Source organism: Somniosus microcephalus, chromosome 28, assembly GCF_052327205.1.
Source record: "Somniosus microcephalus isolate GS21.2 chromosome 28, FLI_Smic_1.0, whole genome shotgun sequence".
Lineage (NCBI taxonomy): Eukaryota > Metazoa > Chordata > Chondrichthyes > Squaliformes > Somniosidae > Somniosus > Somniosus microcephalus.
This window is the reverse complement of record NC_141014.1, coordinates 13960038-13980037: the sequence shown is the minus strand read 5'-3', so window position 1 is coordinate 13980037 and position 20000 is coordinate 13960038. Positions and strand designations below refer to the sequence as shown.

The 20000-nt window shown below is 44.6% G+C and overlaps 1 protein-coding gene across 6 annotated transcripts in view; it reads right to left on the bottom strand.

The window, feature by feature from the left end:
* LOC147098978 (TOM1-like protein 2) overlaps nucleotides 1-20000 on the bottom strand; it is a 111634-nt gene that overhangs the window by 76131 nt on the left and 15503 nt on the right. For all 6 annotated transcript variants that reach the window (XM_085969484.1, XM_085969481.1, XM_085969482.1 and 3 more), the window contains exon 2: nucleotides 17137-17221. In XM_085969484.1, the coding sequence (XP_085825610.1) occupies nucleotides 17137-17221 (85 nt within the window). The remainder of the gene's footprint in view (nucleotides 1-17136; nucleotides 17222-20000) is intronic.

Genomic DNA, 20000 nt, shown 5'->3' with positions numbered 1-20000 from the left:
GATATTTGATTTGCTTTGCTACCATACGAAAGAAGAGAAGTACTCCAAGTGCTGTCTAACCAAGGTTCGATACAAGTACAAGAGTTTAGTTTAGATGCAGAGAGTAGGGCCCAGACAGTTGATGGCTCGGTCACCATAATGGAGCACAAGTAGAGGCAAGGGCGGGAGATGGATCAGAGGACAGAGTGAGAATGCAAGGCTGGTGGCGGTTGCAGAGGCAGGGTGACACAAAGCAAATTTAAAGATATAGACAAAAGCAAAATACTACGGATGTTGGAAATCTGAAACAAAAACAGAAAATGCTGGAAATACTCCAAGTCAGGCAGCATCTGTGGAGAGAGAGAGAGAGAGAGACAGAGAGAGAGTTAACGTTTCAGGTCGATGACCCTTCGTCAGAACTGGAAAAAAAGCTGGAGATGGAATAGGTTTTCAAGCAAGTGACCGCTTTGCAGAACACCACTGTTCAGTCCGTAAGGGTGAACCAGAGCTTCTGGTCGCCTGTCACTTTAATTCTCCGCTCCATTCTCACTCTGACCTCTCCGCCCTCGGCCTCTTACACTGTTCCAATGAAGCTCAACGTAAGCTCGAGGAACAGCACCTCATCTTTCGATTCGGCACTTTACAGCCTTCTGGACTCCACATAGAGTTCAACAATTTCAGACCATAACCTCGGCCCCTATCTTCCCCCCCCCCCCAATTCATTTGATATTTTTTTCTCTCTCTCATGGCAGCTGTCGATCATTCTGCCAGTGCCATTTACACGTCATCTAGAGCCATCTTTTGTTTCTTAACTTGTCCCATTACCATCTCCTTTTGCCTCGCACCATTTCTTATTCTCTCCTGCCTTCCACCCTATCACAGACCTTCCCTTTTGTTCTTTCCTCCCCTCCCTGCCCCTGCACTTGCTTAAAAACCCGTTCCATCTCCAGCTTTTTCCAGTTCTGACGAAGGGTCATCGACCTGAAGCGTTGACTCTGTTTTTCTCTCTCCACAGATGCTGCCTGACCTGCGGAGTGTTTCCAGCATTCTCTGTTTTTATTAAAGATATAGAAAGTGATTTTAAATTCAATGCATTCGAGTACAGGGAGCCAGTACGGCGAGAGGGGGGGGGGAAAAAAAAAAGAACGAACCACAAAACTACAATGGGAATAGGCTGGTCAATAGTGTTATGGGATGGGGGAACTCAACTTCTACATTTTCTATATTTGATATGTGATTAGAAGTGTACAAATGCCAAGTTTGCAAGGAATGTGAATGTACCTTATTCAACATATTTCCTAAATAATAAATCTCTACGGTGTCTACATTCCGTAATTTTCCAATAATAACCCTCACACCCAATATTTGTCACCATAAATCTGAGTTAGACACATACCTGTCATTCCACATCTAATCCCATTATCGGTGGCATAGTGGTGAGCATTGTTGCCTCACAGCGCCAGGGACCCGGGTTCAAATCTGGCCTCGGGCGACTATCTGTGTGGAGTTTGCACATTCTCCCCGTGTTTGCGTGGGTTTCCTCCGGGTGCTCCGGTTTCCTCCCACAGTCCAAAGATGTGCGGGTTAGGTTGATTTGGCTATGATAAATTGACCCTTAGTGTTAGGGGGATTAAATACGTGGGGTTACGGGGATAGGGTAAGATATGTGTCGGTGCAGGCTCGATGGGCCGAAATGGCCTCTATCTGCACTGTGGGGATTGTGTGTGAAAACATGCTAACATTACATTACTAAATATAAACCACAAACAATGTGTATTTAAAACTGTACATTCGCTAGAGTTTATAAAATGAATGCCAGGAGTCGTTATTCAATGGTTCATTATCACGGGTTAAGGGAACAAGGCAAAAATAGCTTGGGGAGGTCGCAAGCTGCTGGTTACTGAAGGTGTCAAGGACACCCTCAAAGACTCCTTGAAAAAGTGCAACATCCCCACCGACACCTGGGAATCCCTGGCCCAAGACCGCACAAAATGGAGGCGAAGCATCCGGGAAGGTGCCAAACACCGAGTCTCTCGCCGGGAGCAAGCGGAAGCCAAGCGCAAGTCAACCCAAGCACCCCACCCACCCACCCGTTCAACCACCGTCTGCCCCACCTGTGACAGAGACTGTAGGTCCCGAATTGGACTCAGTCACCAAAGAACTAATTTAGTGCGGCAGCAAGTCATCCTCGGTTCCGAGGGGCTGCCTAAGAAGAGAAGACGACTGAAGTGTAGAGGGGCTGACTGGCCTCGCCAAAGTTACTTCATGCTGGTCCTTCGTGAAAAGGTGAGCAGAGGGCAATGTAATACATGCCGATCAGTCAGCATTTTCACCTCGTTTCCGCTCGTTAGCCTTTGCCAGCAGAAATCAGCATGGGATTTCAACTTACTATGCGGCCCCGAAATCATCCTATAAAGCACCTTGGCAAAGTTGGTTCTGTACACATGCGCTTGATTTGATAGCTTCAACACTCCAAACGCATGGCATCCACCACTTAAATCTACAAACGCTTCATGAGGAGTTTACAGGCTATTTCTCTCGCAGGGTCTAGCTGTGTGCTGCTCGTCCTCTCGCTGGCTGAATGCATTTGTTCTGGTCAATGGGCTGTAACCGTGTGGTCAGTGATTGGTCCTACCTGCTTTTAGTGGATCATGGAATCAAGGTACAGACGATAACTGGATGCCAGTATTTTACAGGAATTTCAGTGAGAAAAAGAACTTTCGAGCCTTAGCAATTCTGCTTCGGTGACAAAGATGTTGGTTCAAACAAGTGTTGTGTTCATCGTTTCTCTCCGGAGGTGGCAATGCCTGGATTCTAGTCTCGGCGTAGGCAATGTTCGCTTTAAACTGCTTGGCCCCACAGCGCTCTGGAGCAGCCGGGCTCACCGGCTTTTAAACGTAAAATCCACGCACGTGTGGATTTTTGAATGGGCCGCACAGCCCAATAAAAATTGAGGGGGAACACTGGGCGCAGAGTCGGGAAGCGATTCAGCTTGCGATGGTTATTTGCTTCTACTCCACTGAATAAGTGAATTCAATGAAGTCGGTGACTGACCATTTAGGGGGCATGAGGTTACTGAAATCACTCCTGGAGAAACTTTCTCGTGTGTAAATTGTGAACAGGTCATGGAGCAAATTGCATCCATTGTTTTGGGAACTATTTAAAAGCTGTTACCTGTTTCTTCCTCACCTATGCACCCCCTCACCCCTGCCAACAGTCTCACAAATTCAGAATTAGCAGTCAAGACAGCTGCATAAAGCAAGTGAACTGGATGAACCATATTGACAGCGCAGGCAGAAAACTTCATGGCAAGTCAGGGTTTTTAAGATTGTGTCTACTTGTCAGTATTTACTGACAAAAATCAGTGGGGGATTTGAATTTTCCACTCTGTCCAAGATCACTCCAGAATGCAGCACAACAATTCTCTTTGCACGTTCTTCTTAGGCAGTCCCTCGGAACCGAGGATGACTTGCTTCCACACTAAAAATGAGTTCTCAGGTGACTGACGAGTCCAATGCGGGACCTACAGTTTCTGTCACAGGTGGGGCAGGCGGTGGTGGAAGGGGTGAGCGAGTGGGGTGCTTGGGTTGACGTGCGCTCCTTCCGCTTGCTCCCGGCGAAGAGACGCAAGATGTTCGGTGCCTTCCCGGATGCTTCTCCTCCACTCTGAGCGATCTTGGGCCAGGGATTCCCAGGTGTCGGTGGGGATGTTTCACTTTTTTCAAGGAGGCTTTGAGGGTGTCCTTGAAGCGTTTCCTTGGCCCACCTGGGGCTCTCTTGCCGTGTCGGATCTCCGAGTAGAGCGCTTGCTTTGGGAGTCTCGTATCGGGTATGCGGCCCGCCCATCGGAGCTGATCGAGCGTGGTCAAGAAAGGAGGGAGAGAGAGAAAACAGGGAACTACAGGCCAGTTAGCCAGACATCAGTCATCGGGAAAATGCTGGAATCCATTGTTAAGGAAGTGGTATCAGGGCACTTAGAAAATCAGAACATGATTAGGCAGCTGGAGAGGTACCACCAATGCTGCCTCCGCAAGATCCTGCAAATCCATTGGCAGGATAGGCGCACCAACGTCCGTGTTCTCGCTCAGGCCAGCATCGATATCACCCCTCAGCCTTCTCTTTTCCAGCGAGAACATTCCTAACTTAGATAAATCGCTCCTCATAATCCATCCCCTCCATTGTTCCGGTTGCTCTCTCCTGTATCCTTTCATTAGCGGAGATATCCTTTTTGTACAGTTCTGACCATCACAGTACACAGTATTCCAAGTGTAGTCGCACCAATGATATATAAAGTCTTGGGAATACCTCACTATTTTGGCTCAATATGGACCTTTGAGTACATCCCAACATCTGATTTGCTTTAATACACAAAGAAAATACTGCAGATGCTGGAAATCTGAAATAAAAACAGAAAATGCTGGCGAAAGGTCATCGACCTGAAACGTTAACTCTGTTTCTCTCTTCACGGATGCTGCCTGACCTGCTGAGTTCCGCCAGCATTTTCTGTTTATATCTAATTTGCTTTACTCACGGCCACCGAGCATTGCTGCAATAGCTTCAAGTTGTCGTCAATCAAGAACCCCCAGGTCCCTTTCATTTTCCATACTCTCATTACAAGTTATATGGATGATTATTTGGAAGACTGCCAATCCTAATAAGCTTCCGGCAGGAAAAATTCAGATGTCAATCTGTCTCCTGTATAGATGACTTACAATTCTGTTGATTCAGCTGGTTATTGCTCGATTTCCTATAATCAACAATGTAAAAACCACCATGTGTTACGAGAGACCGATGAGATAACTGGAAGGTGATAAAGTCACCAGTGGACTCTGACCAGTGTAAATCAGCATTCTCTGTACCAGCCTCCCCTCTAAGCTGCAAGACCGCGTGGCTCTCTGTCCGTCCCAGCTTTTCCAATGTTAAATTTCGCACATATGCGAAACTGCGAATGGGCCGTGCAGCTCCTTAAAAAGTGGCCACGCCCCCCCCCCCCCAAATATTGCCAGCGTCACAAAAACTGAAGTATAGAAAAACTAACCGAACAGCGTGCAAAGTACACGGCAGTGATCATCAGCTAAGCATGCATAGTTAAAAGAATAAAGTTGCACGCAAGGTTTATGGTGCCTATGACTTCCTATGCCAATCGGGAAATGAACAGACTCTTCATTGCCCGATTGCCTGATTCTTCGCCGGTCACTCAAACAGCCTTTCCCCCACCCCTCCCATCTACAATATTTTGTATAATTTTTCTCCTGGGTTGCTCACAGCAGGGTCCTGGAGATTAGTTTTTAATTCCTGGGGACTCCAGGCCAATCCTGGACGGTTGGCAACCTGAGGTTTACGTGCAAGGGGGTTCCATTGCAGCGCAACAGCTCTAGAATAGCGACGATGGAGATTTGCATTTTGTTGATTGCTCATTTGGGTGGGTGGATTCTTTTTCTGCCCCTGCTCAACATTTACCAAAACGCTCCGAGTACCGATTGGAAATGGAATGAAATAAAATGGATGAGAGCAATTTGTAAAACAGTCAACAAAACAAACTGATTTCCACTCGCGTGGAGCAGCTGCATTGTAAAGCAACAAGAATAAACCAGCTTGTTTGTTCCACTAAAATGGTTGCAAAACACGGAGGTCCAAAGGGGAATTGCAATAAAGACAAACAAGGAGAAAATAACATGGCAACATCGGACGTATGGTTAAGTAATTCTCCGCTCCCTCAATGGCTTAGTAGGTCGATGGGGTCCTTTGGAGTGGAGGTGGCCCAAAATGACACCCCATGAAAACCAAGAACCAGATAAAATCACTCAGTAATCAAATACCTAAAGCAGGCAAGTCTTAAATACTGCTGCTGTTTGGCTTAGCGCATGTTTTTTTTTTTTTTTTTTTTTAAATCCGTTCATGGGACGTGGGCGTCACTGGCAAGGCCAGCATTTATTGCCCATCCCTAGTCGCTCTAGAGAAGGTGGTGGTGAGCCGCCTTCTTGAACCGCTGCAGTCCGTGTGGTGAAGGTACTCCCACAGTGCTGTTAGGGAGGGAGTTCTAGGATTTTGACCCAGCGACATACTTCCAAGTCGGGGTGGTGTGTGACTTGGAGGGGAACTTGAAAGTGATGGTGTTCCCATGCGCCTGCTGTCCTTGTCCTTCTAGGTGGTAGAGGTCGCGGGTTTGGGAGGTGCTGAAGAAGAAGCCTTGGCGAGTTAATTAATGGAACCTGGAAGGATAGAGCTCTGACAGAGACAGGATTCTTCCAGCTTGGCTCCAGAAAATCCCATAAACTGATGTCCTAATGGTAGACAAGCTGTGGAAAGCCTACAGCTGATTTGGCAAGATGTAAAGTTTTAGCTCAATTCCAGCACTGCTCCCGTATACACTTAGGGTCTCTAACCTTTAACTTGCACCCAAGCTTTCTGGACTTGGGTAAGTGGGGCATGTCCTGATACAATGTGGAGACTTTTTCAGTGGCTTAATTTAGAACTCTGAACATGGTGATGGGTTTCCATGCACGTCAGACACCTGCCTGACAAAAAGAAATGGCTTAGGGGAGTACAGACGATGCGCTATTGAGCCACACAGACCAGGAGAGCCTCCGATTTGGGACCCGCTCTGGGCTGAGTTAGCAGATCTGAATGAGAGTACCATTGGGACCACAGTGACTATGGAAGGACAAAAATAAATTAAGCTAGAAAAGGGACTGAGATGGGTTTGCCTATGAATGCACAATTGGTCTCAATTTCACTAATATATAGAATATTGCAGCACAGAAAAGGTAGTGAGACAGCAGCAGAGCGGAAGAGCAGGCAGTAAAACAAACTCAGGGAACAATCTGAAACAGTGGCGTCATAGTCAACGCAGAGGGAGGAGCAGCAGGGCCCAAGGAATTTAAGCCAAGTGTTTGATTATTTATTACTTTATTTAACTATTTAAAGTTAATCGGAGTAACTAATTATTAATTAATTTGAAATCACGCTAAAGCCATCTATTAAATATAATCTAGACCACCAAGTGATTCTATTAGTTCTGGAAATAAATTACCGCGAACAATAAATAAATCAATCAAGATTAGAAATGTCAGCACAGGCAGTGTATCAGGACTGCAGTGCATGGGTGTTTGTGGACTGTCCCGATACCACGCCTGTAGGAAATGTCTCTGCCTTGAGACACTCTGGCTCAGAGCCATTGAGCTGGAGCACGAGTTAGAGACACTCTGACACACAAGGGAGGGGGAAAAGTTTCTGGATAGCTTACTCCAGAGTACAGCCACACCTCAGAGCAAAGCACAGCTGCAGGAAGGGGAGCATATGATGGTCAGTCAGCATGGTAGGGGGAACCTAGGGAAGGCAGAGGTGGTGGTCCCTGGAACACTGGGCCTATCCCACAGGTACAACGTACTTGATGCCTGTGAGGATGAAGGCTGATGGGAGGATGGCCAGAATGCTAACCATGGAACCATGGAGCAGGAGACAGTCTGTGGGAGGGGGTTGTGGCAGCAAGGGGGGCGGGGGGGGGGGGGGGCAGATTAGGAAGGTTGAAGTTATAGCGGATTCGATAATTAGAAAGATAGATAGCATCCTCTGCAGTCACGACTGAATGTCCTGGAGAGCGTGTTCCCTACCTTGTGCCAGGGTAAAGGATGTGTCAGGGCAACAGGAGGGGAACTTGGAAGATGCAGTTGTCGTGGTCCATTTTGGGACCAATGACATAGGGAAGAACAGGGAGGAGGTACTGCTGAGCAATGTTCCCTGGGTGTGTGGCCCCTTTAAATACCGTGCATGTACATTTTTTCCCCATTTAAAAGCTGGTGAGCCAGCTGCACAGGAGCTCCAGAGCGCTGCGCAGCCGCCTAACATTGCTGCTGAGGGAATATCAGAAGCTAGGAACTAAATTAAAAAACAGGACCTCACGGGTAGTAATCTCAGGGTTACTACCCAAGCCATGTCCTAATTGGCATAGGGATAAACAGATCGGAAAGATGAATGCATGGCTGAAAGAATAGTGTGGGAAGGCGAGGTTCCATTTCATGGGATACGGACACCAGCACTGGGACAGGAAGGAGCTGTACCGTTGGGACGGGCTCCACTTGAATTGGAATGGGATCAGAGTCCAAGCTAAAAGGATAAATAGGGTTGTGGATAGGACTTTATAGTAAGACGGCTGGGGGAGGGTGGGAGGGATCTGGTGAAAATAGCATAAGCCTGAAGATAAAAGAAATAGGAGATGAGAGTAAAGGTCAGACCAAGGAAAGGAATAAGGATATTAAACGGTCAGGGAACAGAAAGTGATAGAGCATAAGTATAAAGCAAGAGGGATGATCAATGAATTAAATTGCCTATACAACAACGTACACAGCATCCAAACTATAGGCAATAATTGGTAGCAAGGAACCCGATGTAGTAGGGATAACTGAAACATGGCTATATAAAGAACACGATTGGCAGTTAAATATTGCAGGATATGATGTATTTAGAAGGCATAGGGAAGGAAGAAGGGGTAGCTGTATTAATTAGCGATAACATAATGGCAGTAAAAAAAGGGGCACAACTAGCATTAAGGTAGAAACGGAATCCATATGGACTGAGATAAATGATAAGAAGGGATCGATCACACTACTAGGGGTAAACTACAGACCACCTAATAGTGGAAGGGAAGTGGAGGAAGAATTATGTAGGCAAATCTATGAAATGAATAAAAGGCAGAGAATAATAATCATGGGAGATTTCAACCATCCCCAAATAAACAGGCAAGAGGAGGTAGGGAAAGGGAGAAAAGGGAATGGAGTTTTTAAACAGTGTGTACAGGACTCCTTTCTTACCCAATACGCAAGAAGCCCAACAAGAGAGGAATCACTGCTGGATCTAGAAATGGGAAATGAACCAGAGCAGACAAGAGAAGTAAGCGTATGGGAACATCTGGGCAATAGCGATCACAACACAATAAGGTTTAAGATAATGATTGAGAAAGACACAAGTAATACGAAGATCAAAGTAATAGATTGGAAAAAAGCTCATTTTGAGGGGCTGAGAATGGAACTAGGGAAGATAAACTGCAAGAAAATATTGACAAAGAGATTGAACAGCCGTGGGAAATATATATACGTATATTTTTTTTTTTTTAAGTAATTGAGAGTTCAGGAGAAATATATTCCGCTAAAAAACCAAGAACTAGGCAATAATGAAACAATATGGATGAATAAAGAGATAAGGAAAAAATTAAAAAGAAAGAAAAAGGCATATACTCAGTACATAGACAATAAAGGGGAGGATGGCACAAGGGAATACAGAGAGGTTTGGACAGAAGTCATAAAACAATTAGGAAGGCAAAGAGGAACTACAAAATTAAATGATCAAAGAATACAAGAATAGTAAAGCATTCTACAGACACACGAATAATAAGGAAAATCAGGGTCGGGATAGGGCACCCAAGGAACGCACAAGATAAACTCACAGGTAATGACAGTGAAATGGCAGAAATATTGAATAGTTACTTTGCCTCAGTATTTACAAGGGAGACCAACATGCTGGACATGACATTAGAAGAGATCAAAAAAGTTATCAAGACATTGAAGATTGAAAGGCGGGAGATCATTCATAAACTAGTCAAACGTAGGGAGGCTAGTCCGGATGGATTGCTTCTGCGCATACTAAAAAGCAGCTACGTCCAAGGAACTAATCGACCAGTTAGCTTAACGTCCATGGTAGAAAAGATTTAATAAACTTGACTCAAAGTTATAATAGGAAAACATATAGAAATAGAAAATATAATAAAGAATAGTCAGAATGGATTTCAAAATGCAAGGTCATGCTTGACCAACCTTACTGAATTCTTTGGAGGTAACAAAGAGCAGACAAGGGTAATGCAGCAGCTGTAATATACAGGATACTTTCTGGTATCCGGCACCGACGGGACCGAGCTGGTGCCGTTAGACCAAAACTGCCGTAGAAACCAGCGCTAATGTTAAAACATACGGAGCTCAGAGCTCCGTGTGAAGCAACAAACCCTGTTGCTTAGCAACAGCTTCAAAACAGTCGGCGCAGCTTGCAAGCGTCTCGCTGAAGCTGTTGCTTAGCTACAGAGACGCTTGCAGAGCCAGGACTGGAGAAAAGAAGCAACAAAAAGAAAAAAATTTATCTGAACCGACTCCTGAATTTTGCCGGTAGATAGAGCTTTCCGGACATTTAACCTCCGGATAAACAAAAGTTTCCTGTACTTGGATTTTCAAAAGGCCTTCGATAAAGGTATCACTTAGTAGACTCAGGACGAAGGTCAGAGCATGTGGAGTCAGGGTACATGTAGCAGAATGGATAGCAAGCTGGCTACAAAACAGAGAGTAGGACTTAAAAGGTAGTTACACAGACTGGCGCAAGGTGGGAAGTGGTGTTCTACAGGGACCAGTGCTGGGACCACTGTTGCTCACGATTTACATAAGTGATTTGGACTCGGGCATTGGAAGTAGAATATCAAAATTTGCAAATGACACTAAATTGGGGGTACAGTTAATATGGAGGAAGACTGTGACGACAACAACAACAACTTGTATTTAAATACAGGAAACTTTGTGCTATCCGGCACCGACGGGACCGAGCTGTTGCCGTTCCCTCAAAACTGCCGGACAAACCAGCGTTAATGTTGAAGCATACGGAGCTTTTCATCTCCGTATCTGACAACAAACATTGTTGCTTAGCAACAGCTTCTAAACAGTCGGCCCGTACCTTGGAAGCGTCTCTGTAGCTTAGCAACAGCTTCAGAGAGACTTTACAGAGCCTGACTGTTGGGGAAAAAAAAGCCACGAGAAGGAAAAAAAACCTAACAAAACGGCTCCTGATTTTTGCCGGTGGCTCGAGCTTGCCGGACACTTAGCCTCCGGATAACACACAGTTTCCTGTAGTGCCTTTAGCGAAGTAAAACGTCCCAAGGCGCGTCACAGAAGTGTATCAAACAAAATTTGACACCGAGCCACACGAGCAGATGACCAAAGGCTTGGTCAAAGAGGTAGGTTTTAAGGAGCATCTTAAAAGGAGGAGAGGGGGGTAGAGAGGTGGAGCGGTTTAGGGAGGGAATTCCAGAGCTTAGGGCCCAGGCAACAGAAGGCACGGCCACCAATGTGGAGCGACTGAAATCGGGGATGCTCAAGAGGCCAGAATTAGAGGAGCACACATATCTCAGAGGGCTGTAGGGCTGGAGGAGATAGAGATAAGGAGGGGCAAGGCCATGGAGGAATTTGAAAACAAGGATGAGAATTTTTAAAATCGAGGTGTTGCTTAACCGGGAGCCAATGTAGGCCAGCGAGCACAGGGGAGATGGGTGAATGGGATTTGGCGCAAGTTAGGACACGGGCAGCCGAGTTTTGGATGACCTCAAGTCTACGACAAAATACAAGACAAGACATTAACCAGCTTGCAGAATAGGTGTGTAAATAGCAAATCAATTTCAATATAGATCAGTGCAAGATGATGAATTTTGGTAGGAGGATTAATGGAGGTGTAAGAATTCGCAATAATTTACAGTCCTGAAGATTCATGTTTTTTGATTAAAGTATCCCTGGGCAATGTGTTTTTTAAATTTCCAGGGATAAAATGGCTGTCACACCACATGGCCGAATGACAGGAGAGGTTTGGAATGCAGCTTTCTGTGTCTGGAAGTAAGGTTCAATGAAGACAAAGGACATTGCTTTGTTTATAAAGCAATTGAATGCTATTAGCATTTGTTTGTATATCGAGTGGATACACCTAAACTGCAGAAGAGACTCTTTGTATCTTGAATGGGTTTCCAATCACCCAGTACTGGACTATAGAGCAGATGTACCTCCCTTTTGTTTCAGCAAAGGGAGCTCTGAAAATCACATTAACTCAATCTAACCACTTTGAGTTAGCCTATCACAGCTTTGGGGTTAATTTTGCACACAGCCCCTGTAAGGCAGGATGTGAGGGGCTCACCAGGTATTAAAAAAAGGCTGAGCAGCCAGCTCGCTCTCTTGGCTCTTGACTTCCTGGGACCATAGGGTGAGTCTCTCTCTCTCTCTCTCTCTCTCTCTCTCTTCGCTGGACCATGTGAGCAGAGATTTTCTGACTCTCAACAAGGCAACCTAGCAGGAGTTAAGGGGGGGGGGGGGATGGTGATTTAAGGGAATTGCTAAGATTGTTTAAATAACATTGTAGCCATTGTACCCCTCGTTTTCACCGTCTGCAACCCCCCTGCTGTATAGTTTTACAATTTTACTGTGTTTGTGTGGGATAGTTTGATATTGTGATTATAGTTTCTTTCAGTTAATAAAGCTTGATTTTGTTCTCTCATCCAAACCACTTGTTCCGTTTAATATCATTAATTATAAGTTCCTCCACTCAGAACTAAAGGAGGGGTAGCGATTCGAAACCGCTGTTTGTAAATTGGTTTAGAGTGCAGCAGCAAAAAGACTGCTGGCCAGGTAGATTACCTTAAACCAGTTAAAGGAAGCCCCCGGAATCCTTACAGGGGCCACCCACTCCTTGGAAACTGAGACTCTAATGGGGTAAAGGAACAAAGGGATTCGAAGTAACATCGCAGGTTAACAAAGACATAAAAAATGCAAACAAAGAACTGGGATCCATTTGTAGAGGAATAGAATTCAAAGCAGAGAGGTTATGTTAAACTTATATAGAACCTTGGTTCGAACACACTTGGAGCACTGTGCACAGTTCTGGTCTCCATATTATAAAAAAAGGATATAGAGGCACTGGAGAAGGTGCAAAAAGATTGACAAGAATGATACCAGAACTAAGAGGTTATAACTAATAAGACTGAACAGGCTGGGACTCTTTTCACTTAGAGAGAAGGCAGAGAGGTGACCCGATAGAAGTCTTTAAAATTCTGAAGGGGTTTGATAGGGTGGATGTAGATATGTTGTTTCCACTTGTGGGGTACAAAACTAGGGGCCATCAATATAAGATAGTCACTAATAAATCCAATAAGGAATTCAGGAGAAACTTCTTTGCTTAGAGAGTGGTTAGAATGTGGAACTTGCTACCACAGGGAGTGGTTGAAGCAAATAGCATAGAAGCATTCAAAGGAAAGCTAGATAAGGGAGAAAGGAATAGAAGGATATGCTGATGGGGTTGATGAAGTAAGGTGGGAGGAGGCTCGTGTGGAGCAAAAACACCAGCATAGACCTGTTGGGCCGGTTGACTGGTGACATGAATCAGGTCATTCATGAAAGAAAGACCTATGAAATAATACTGAGCGGCCTACGGGTGGTGCTGTACAGGGAGAGCATAAATACTTGGGCACGGGCCCAGCTTGCACAGGACATTCTTAACAGGAACCAGTGAAGACACAACTAGACCTCCATGTTGTAAAACAGTTGATTAAAGCTTTGTTTAACGCTTAGACCAAGTGCCTAGTAGTTTTCTTACGTCAGCCGGTTTCTATCCTGTAAATACTACTTAATGCTATGTAGAAACTGGGCATTAAGTCTATCAGATCTGTACCAGTGACTTCCTCCACAAGCCACCTAGCTTAATCCCATTCTCCTGCGATTCTCCATACTTTAAAAATATTCCTCTTTCTCGAGCAGTTAATTCCCTTTTAAAATAATTTATGGACTCTGTTTTGCAACCTAAGTGTCCAGTTCAGCCCCGAGCCCATAGTCTTTCCATCACAAAGGCCACCTACTTCACCTCTAATGTTGCTCCCCTCCACCCCTTCCCCAGCCCATATTTGCCACTGAAACACTCATCCATGTTTTTGTTACCTTTAGGTTTAACTATTTCAATGCTATTTCCAATCCACTGCTCTCCGTAAAAGTCAACTCATCCAAAACTCTGCTCCCCCTATACTATTGTGCACCAAAATCTTGCTCACTGCCCTCGCTGCACATATGGGCACCAGTCGCCCCATACCAACTTAAAATGTTCACCCTGGTGTTTAAATCCCTCCATGGCCTTGCACCCACCCTGGTCTCACCCCCACCGCCACCCCCCCCCCCATTCCTCTGACCCCAGGTTCTTGTGCATCTCCCCCCTCCATTGGTGGCCGTGCCTTCAGCCGCATAGGTCCAACGTTTTCCAATTCTCTCCTAAACTCCTCCTCCTTTCCACCTCACCCCCACCCTCCCTGACCAAGGTTTTGGTCACCTCTTCATTATATCCTTTTTTGTCTGTGTCCATTATTTTCCCTTACACCTCTGGAAAAAACATAGGAGCAGGAGGAGGCCATTCAGCTCCTTGAGCTTGTTCCACCATTCAATTAAATCATCGCTGATCTGTATCTTAACTCCATCTACCCAATTGGTTCCACATCACTTAATACCTTTACCTAATTAAAAATCCCATCAAGCTCAGTTTGAAGTTTTCAACTGGCCTCCAGCCTCAACAGCTTTTTGGGGGAGAGCGCTCCAGATTTCCACTACCCTTTGTGAAGAAGTGCTTTCTGAACAGCCTGGCTCTAATTTTAAGGTTATGCCCCCTTGTTGTGGACTCCACCACCAGAGGAATAGTTTCTCAGAAAAAACATCCCACCGGTATTTCAAGTTAAAAACACAATTGCTGTTGCTTCACCAAGAGTTTCTGGCAGAAATAGATTAAAGGGTAAGACGGTACATGACCAGTGGTGTACATTTAAGGAGTTATTTTACAACTTCCAAAAAAAATATATTCCACTGAGGAAAAAAGGGTGTAAAAGAAAAGATAGCCATCCGTGGCTAAGTAAAGTAATTAAGGATAGTATCCGACTAAAAAACAAGGGCATATAAGGTAGCCAAATCTAGTGGAGGATGGAAGATTGGGAAGTCTTTAAAGACAGCAAAAAATAACAAAAAAGATTGATTAAGAAAGGGAAGATAGATTATGAAAGTAAATTAGCAAAAAATATAAAAACAGACAGTAAAAGTTTCCATAGTTATATAAAAAGAAAAAAGGGTGGCTAAAGTAAATGTTGGTCCCTTAGAGGATGAGACCGGGAAATTAATGGTGGGAAACATGGAGATGGCAAAAACACTGAACAATTATTTTGTATCAGTCTTTACAGTAGAGGACACTAAGAATATCCCAACACTGGACAAACAGGGGGCTCTAGGGGGGGGAGGAACTAAATACAATTAAAATCACTAAGGAAGTGGTACTTGGTAAAATAATGGGACTCAAGGCGGATAAATCCCCTGGACCTGATGGCTTGCATCCTAGGGTCCTTGAGGGAAGTAGCGGTAGGGATTGTGGATGCATTGGTAATAATTTTCCAAAACTCACTGGACTCAGCAAAGGTCCCGGCAGATTGGAAAACTGCTAATGTAACACCCTTATTTAAAAAGGGTAGTAGGCAGAAGGCTGGAAACTATAGACCTGTTAGCCTAACATCTGTGGTTGGTAAAATGTTGGAGTCCATTATTAAGGAGACAGTAACGGGACATTTGGATAAACATAATTTATAGGACAAACTCAGCATGGTTTCATGAAGGGGAAGTCATGTTTGACAAATTTGCTTGAGTTCTTTGAGGAAGTAACATGCAGGGTGGATAAAGGGGAACCAGTGGACGTAGTGTATTTAGACTTCCAAAAGGCATTTGACAAGGTGCCACACAAAAGATTATTGCTCAAGATAAAAAATCACGGGATTGGGGGTAATATTCTGGCGTGGGTGGAGGATTGGCTCTCTAACAGAAAGCAGAGAGTTGGGATAAATGGTTCGTTCTCAGATTGGCAACAGTAACTAGTGGTGTTCCGCAGGGGTCAGTGCTGGGTCCCCAACTCTTTACAATCTATATTAATGATTTGGAGGAGGGGACCGAGTGTAACATATCAAAGTTTGCAGATGATACAAAGATGGGATGGAAAGTAGTGAGTGAGGAGGACATAAAAAACCTGCAAAGGGACATAGACAGGCTAAGTAAGTGGGCAGAGATTTGGCAGATGGAATACAATACTGGAAAGTGTGAGGTTATGCACTTTGGCAGGAAAAATCATAGAGCAAGTTATTATCTTAATGGCAAGAAACTGGAAAGTACTGTAGTACAAAGGGATCTGGGGGTCCTGGTGCACGAAACTCAAAAGGTTAGTATGCAGGTGCAGCAAGTGATTAAGAAGGCAATGGAATGTTGGCTTTTATTGCTAGGGGGTTGGAATATAAAAACAGGGAGGTATTGCTGCAGTTGTACAAGGTATTGGTGAGGCCGCACCTGGAATACTGCATACAGTTTTGGTGTCCATACTTAAGAAAAGACATACTTGCTCTCGAGTCAGTACAAAGAAGGTTCACTCGGTTAATCCCGGGGATGGTCATATGAGGAGAGGTTGAGTAGATTGGGACTCTACTCATTGGAGTTCAGAAGAATGAGAGGCGATCTTATTGAAACATATAAGATTGTGAAGGGGCTTGATCGGGTGGATGCGGTGAGGATGTTCCCAATGATGGGTGAAACTAGAACTAGGGGGCATAATCTTAAAATAAGGGGCTGCTCATTCAAAACTGAGATGAGGAGAAACTTCTTCACTCAGAGGGTGGTAGGTTTGTGGAATTTGCTGCCCCAGAAAGCTGTGGAAGCTACATCATTAATAAATTTAAAACAGAAATAGATAGTTTCCTAGAAGTAAAGGGAATTAAAGGTTACGGGGAGCGGGCAGGAAATGGACATGAGTCTAGGTTCGGAATGGTCATGGCCCTGTGGGTAGTGGAGTGGGCCAGGGCCGTGTAGCCTTGTTCTGCTCCTACTGTGTTCTAATTCTGTTAGATTTCAGGAGATGGTTTTATTCCTGTTCCTGGCTGGGGTGGAGATCGCCTTTACAGAAGGTAAGTACTGTAGAAATATAGGGACAGAGTGATCTCCTGGAAGAATTTCGATCGCCTAGATGGGTCAGAGAGGAATTTCCCAGATTTTTTTCTCCCAAATTGGCCATTGGGTCTTTATCTGGTTTTTCGCCTCTCCCGGGAGATCACATGGGTTCGGGGGATGCAGAGTGATAGAAGATTGAGGTTAGGATCAGATCAGCCATGATCTTATTGAATGGTGGAGCAGGCTCGAGGGGCCGATTGGCCTACTCCTGCTCCTATTTCTTATGTTCTTATGTTCTTAACATTCCACATCCCAACCACTCTCCGAGCAAGAAAATATTTTTCTAATTTCCTTTATATGGAGGGCAGCGCAACACTGCAAGCAACAAGGTAGCTGCTGTACTGAAGCAAGTCATGTTACTCACCCTTCCTCAGTCTCATTAATGATATCACATATCTCCATGTTGAGGCCCCAATCCTCTGCTTGCAAAGCTCCATCGGTTGCTTGCTCTATCAAGAAAGGATAGTATGTAAGACAGTGACTAAAGGATTACAGAGGCAAAGCTTGAATACTTCACAAAATACAGATTTTTTACAATCTTTTATAGATTACATTCACTGAAAGGTCATATAGATTGGAGAAGGGGGAAGTGCAACGAGACCTGGGTTTCTTGTGCACCAGTCGCTGAAGGTAAGCATGCAGGTGCAGCAGGCGGTTAAGGCGGCAAATGGTATGTTGGCCTTCCTAGCAAGAGGGTTTGAGTACAGGAACAAGGATGTCTTGCTGCAGTTGTACAGGGCCTTGGTGAGACCACATCTTGAGTATTGTGTGCAGTTTTGGTCGCCTTATCGGAGGAAGGATGATCTTGCCATGGAGGGAGTGCAGCGAAGATTCACCAGGCTGATACCTGGGATGGCAGGAATGACGTATGAGGAGAGATTGGGTCGATTGGGCTTATAGTAGCTGGAGTTTAGAAGAATGAGGGGATCTCATTGAAACTTATAAAATTCTGACAGGACTGGACAGACTAGATGCAGGAAGGATGTTCCGGGAGTCCAGAACCAGGGGTCACAGTCTAAGGATAAGGGGTAAGCCATTTAGGACAGAGATGAGGAGGAATTATTCACCCAGAGAGTGGTGAACCTGTGGAATTCTCTACCACAGAAGGTAGTAGAGGCCAATTCATTAAATATATTCAGAGGAGTTGGATATATTTCTTAAGGCTAAAGGGATCAAGGGGTATGGGAGAAGGCAGGGACCGGGTACTGAAACTGGATGATCAGCCATGATCTCATTGAATGGCGGAGCAGGCTTGAGGGGCCGAATGGCCTACTCCTGCTCCTATCTTCTATGTTGCGATGTTAATATTTGTAACTAAAGTGTGGTTTTTCCCCTTCCAATCTTTTCATTGTTTTCCCCTCACCAATTTGACTTCCTTCCCTCCTGAAGGCTTGGTAACCCACACTCATAAGACTCCAAGGGCAGCAGTTACCCTCCCCTCTGGTGTCTCAGTCAAGTGGCCATATTCTTGGGTAATCCTCAATCGTGGCAGGCTGCGAGCTGTAGAGCACATTCCAGCGGAGCCCCATTCTGCCCTCAGCCAAGATCCACGTGCACACACTTCCAGCAAGGGTCACTGTACGTGTAGGTATTCGGATCAGGAACCCGAGCCGATTTCCCCTTCACTAACCCAAGGCTCTGCGGCCAGTTAGAACACCCCGACAGCTGCCCTCCTAAGATTAGTTAACTGCCTTTCTTTTTTCCTTCCAAAAATCTGACATCTCTTACACAAATCAAGGAGACTAACAGGGACACCCGTTCCCAGGCCTCTGCCTCTATAAAAAGACTTGTGTTTATACAGCATATTTCACAACCTCAGGACATCCCAAAGTAAAGTACTTCTGAAGTGTAGTCACTGTTGCAATGAAAAAAAATAACCAGAAAATCATTTTTTTTTTTTTTTTTTACATTGGTTGAGGGAAAAATATTGGTCAGAACACCAGGGAGAACGCCGCTGCTCTACTTCGAATAGAGAGGGGGGAGGGGGGCAGAGAGAGATTCACCGATAATCAGGGGAATAATTACATATTTGGGAATAACCACTTTGATCTCCCTTTCCATCCACACAGGCATAACTGTGACAAACAGACAAATGCTAACGGAAAACAGCTCCTGCAGCTCTGTCGAAGCCTGGGTCTGTACATTGTCAATGGCAGGTTCATGGAAGACTACCTAGGAAGATCCACCTATTGCTCACCTCTTGGATTCAGCACCGTAGACTATATGATTACAGATCTGGACCCATCCTCTTTCAGAGCATTCACAGTCAAATCACAAACAACACTGTCAGATCACAGTCAAATTACTGCATATCTTAAAAGAACAGAAACAAACACAGAAACACAACCCAGTAAGCTGTACAACATTAAAAAATCCTACAGATGGGCCAAAAACAACACGGAAAAATACCAGAAAGCAATTTGCAATCAATCAACTCAAGCTCTCTTGGACACCTTTCTGGAAAATACATACACACACAATAAAGGAGGCGTAAACCGGGCAGTGAATAACCTAAATAATATTTTTGATAATTTGGCATCAATGTCAAACTTGAAAGTTCGCAAGAATAAACCCAAAACAAAAAACTACGAAAAATGGTTTGACTCAGATTGCCATAACATGAGGAAAAAACTCAGAAAAATATCAAACCAAAAACACAGACAGCCAGAAAACGAGGAATTACGTCTTACTTATTGTCAGGCACAAACAATACAAAAAAACACTCAGAACCAAGAAAGAGCAGTATATTAAGAATACACTCCGCTCCATTGAGGAATCCATTGATTCCAATTGTTTCTGGGACAACTGGAATACATTACACAAAAAAACAACACGATGAATTGGCCAATCAAAACGGAGACACATGGGAAAACCATTTTGAAAAATACCAGAAAACACACTAATCCCAGAGCAATACCAAATATGCAAAAAACTGGAAAAGCTCAAATTGGCCATAAAAGATAACCAAAACCCGCTAGACCCCATAATAACTGAAAAAGAGCTATTTGAAAAACTCAAGGACCTGCGACCAGGAAAAGCTTGCGGTGCAGACGGCATCCTAAGCGAGATGATTAAACACACGGACGATAAAATGAAATTGGCTATCCTAAAACTCTTCAACTTGGTTCTGAGTGTCGGTTACTTCCCTGCTATCTGGAACAAAGGACTCATAACGCCCATATACAAAAGTGGAGACAAAGCTGACCCAAATAACTATCGAGGCATCTG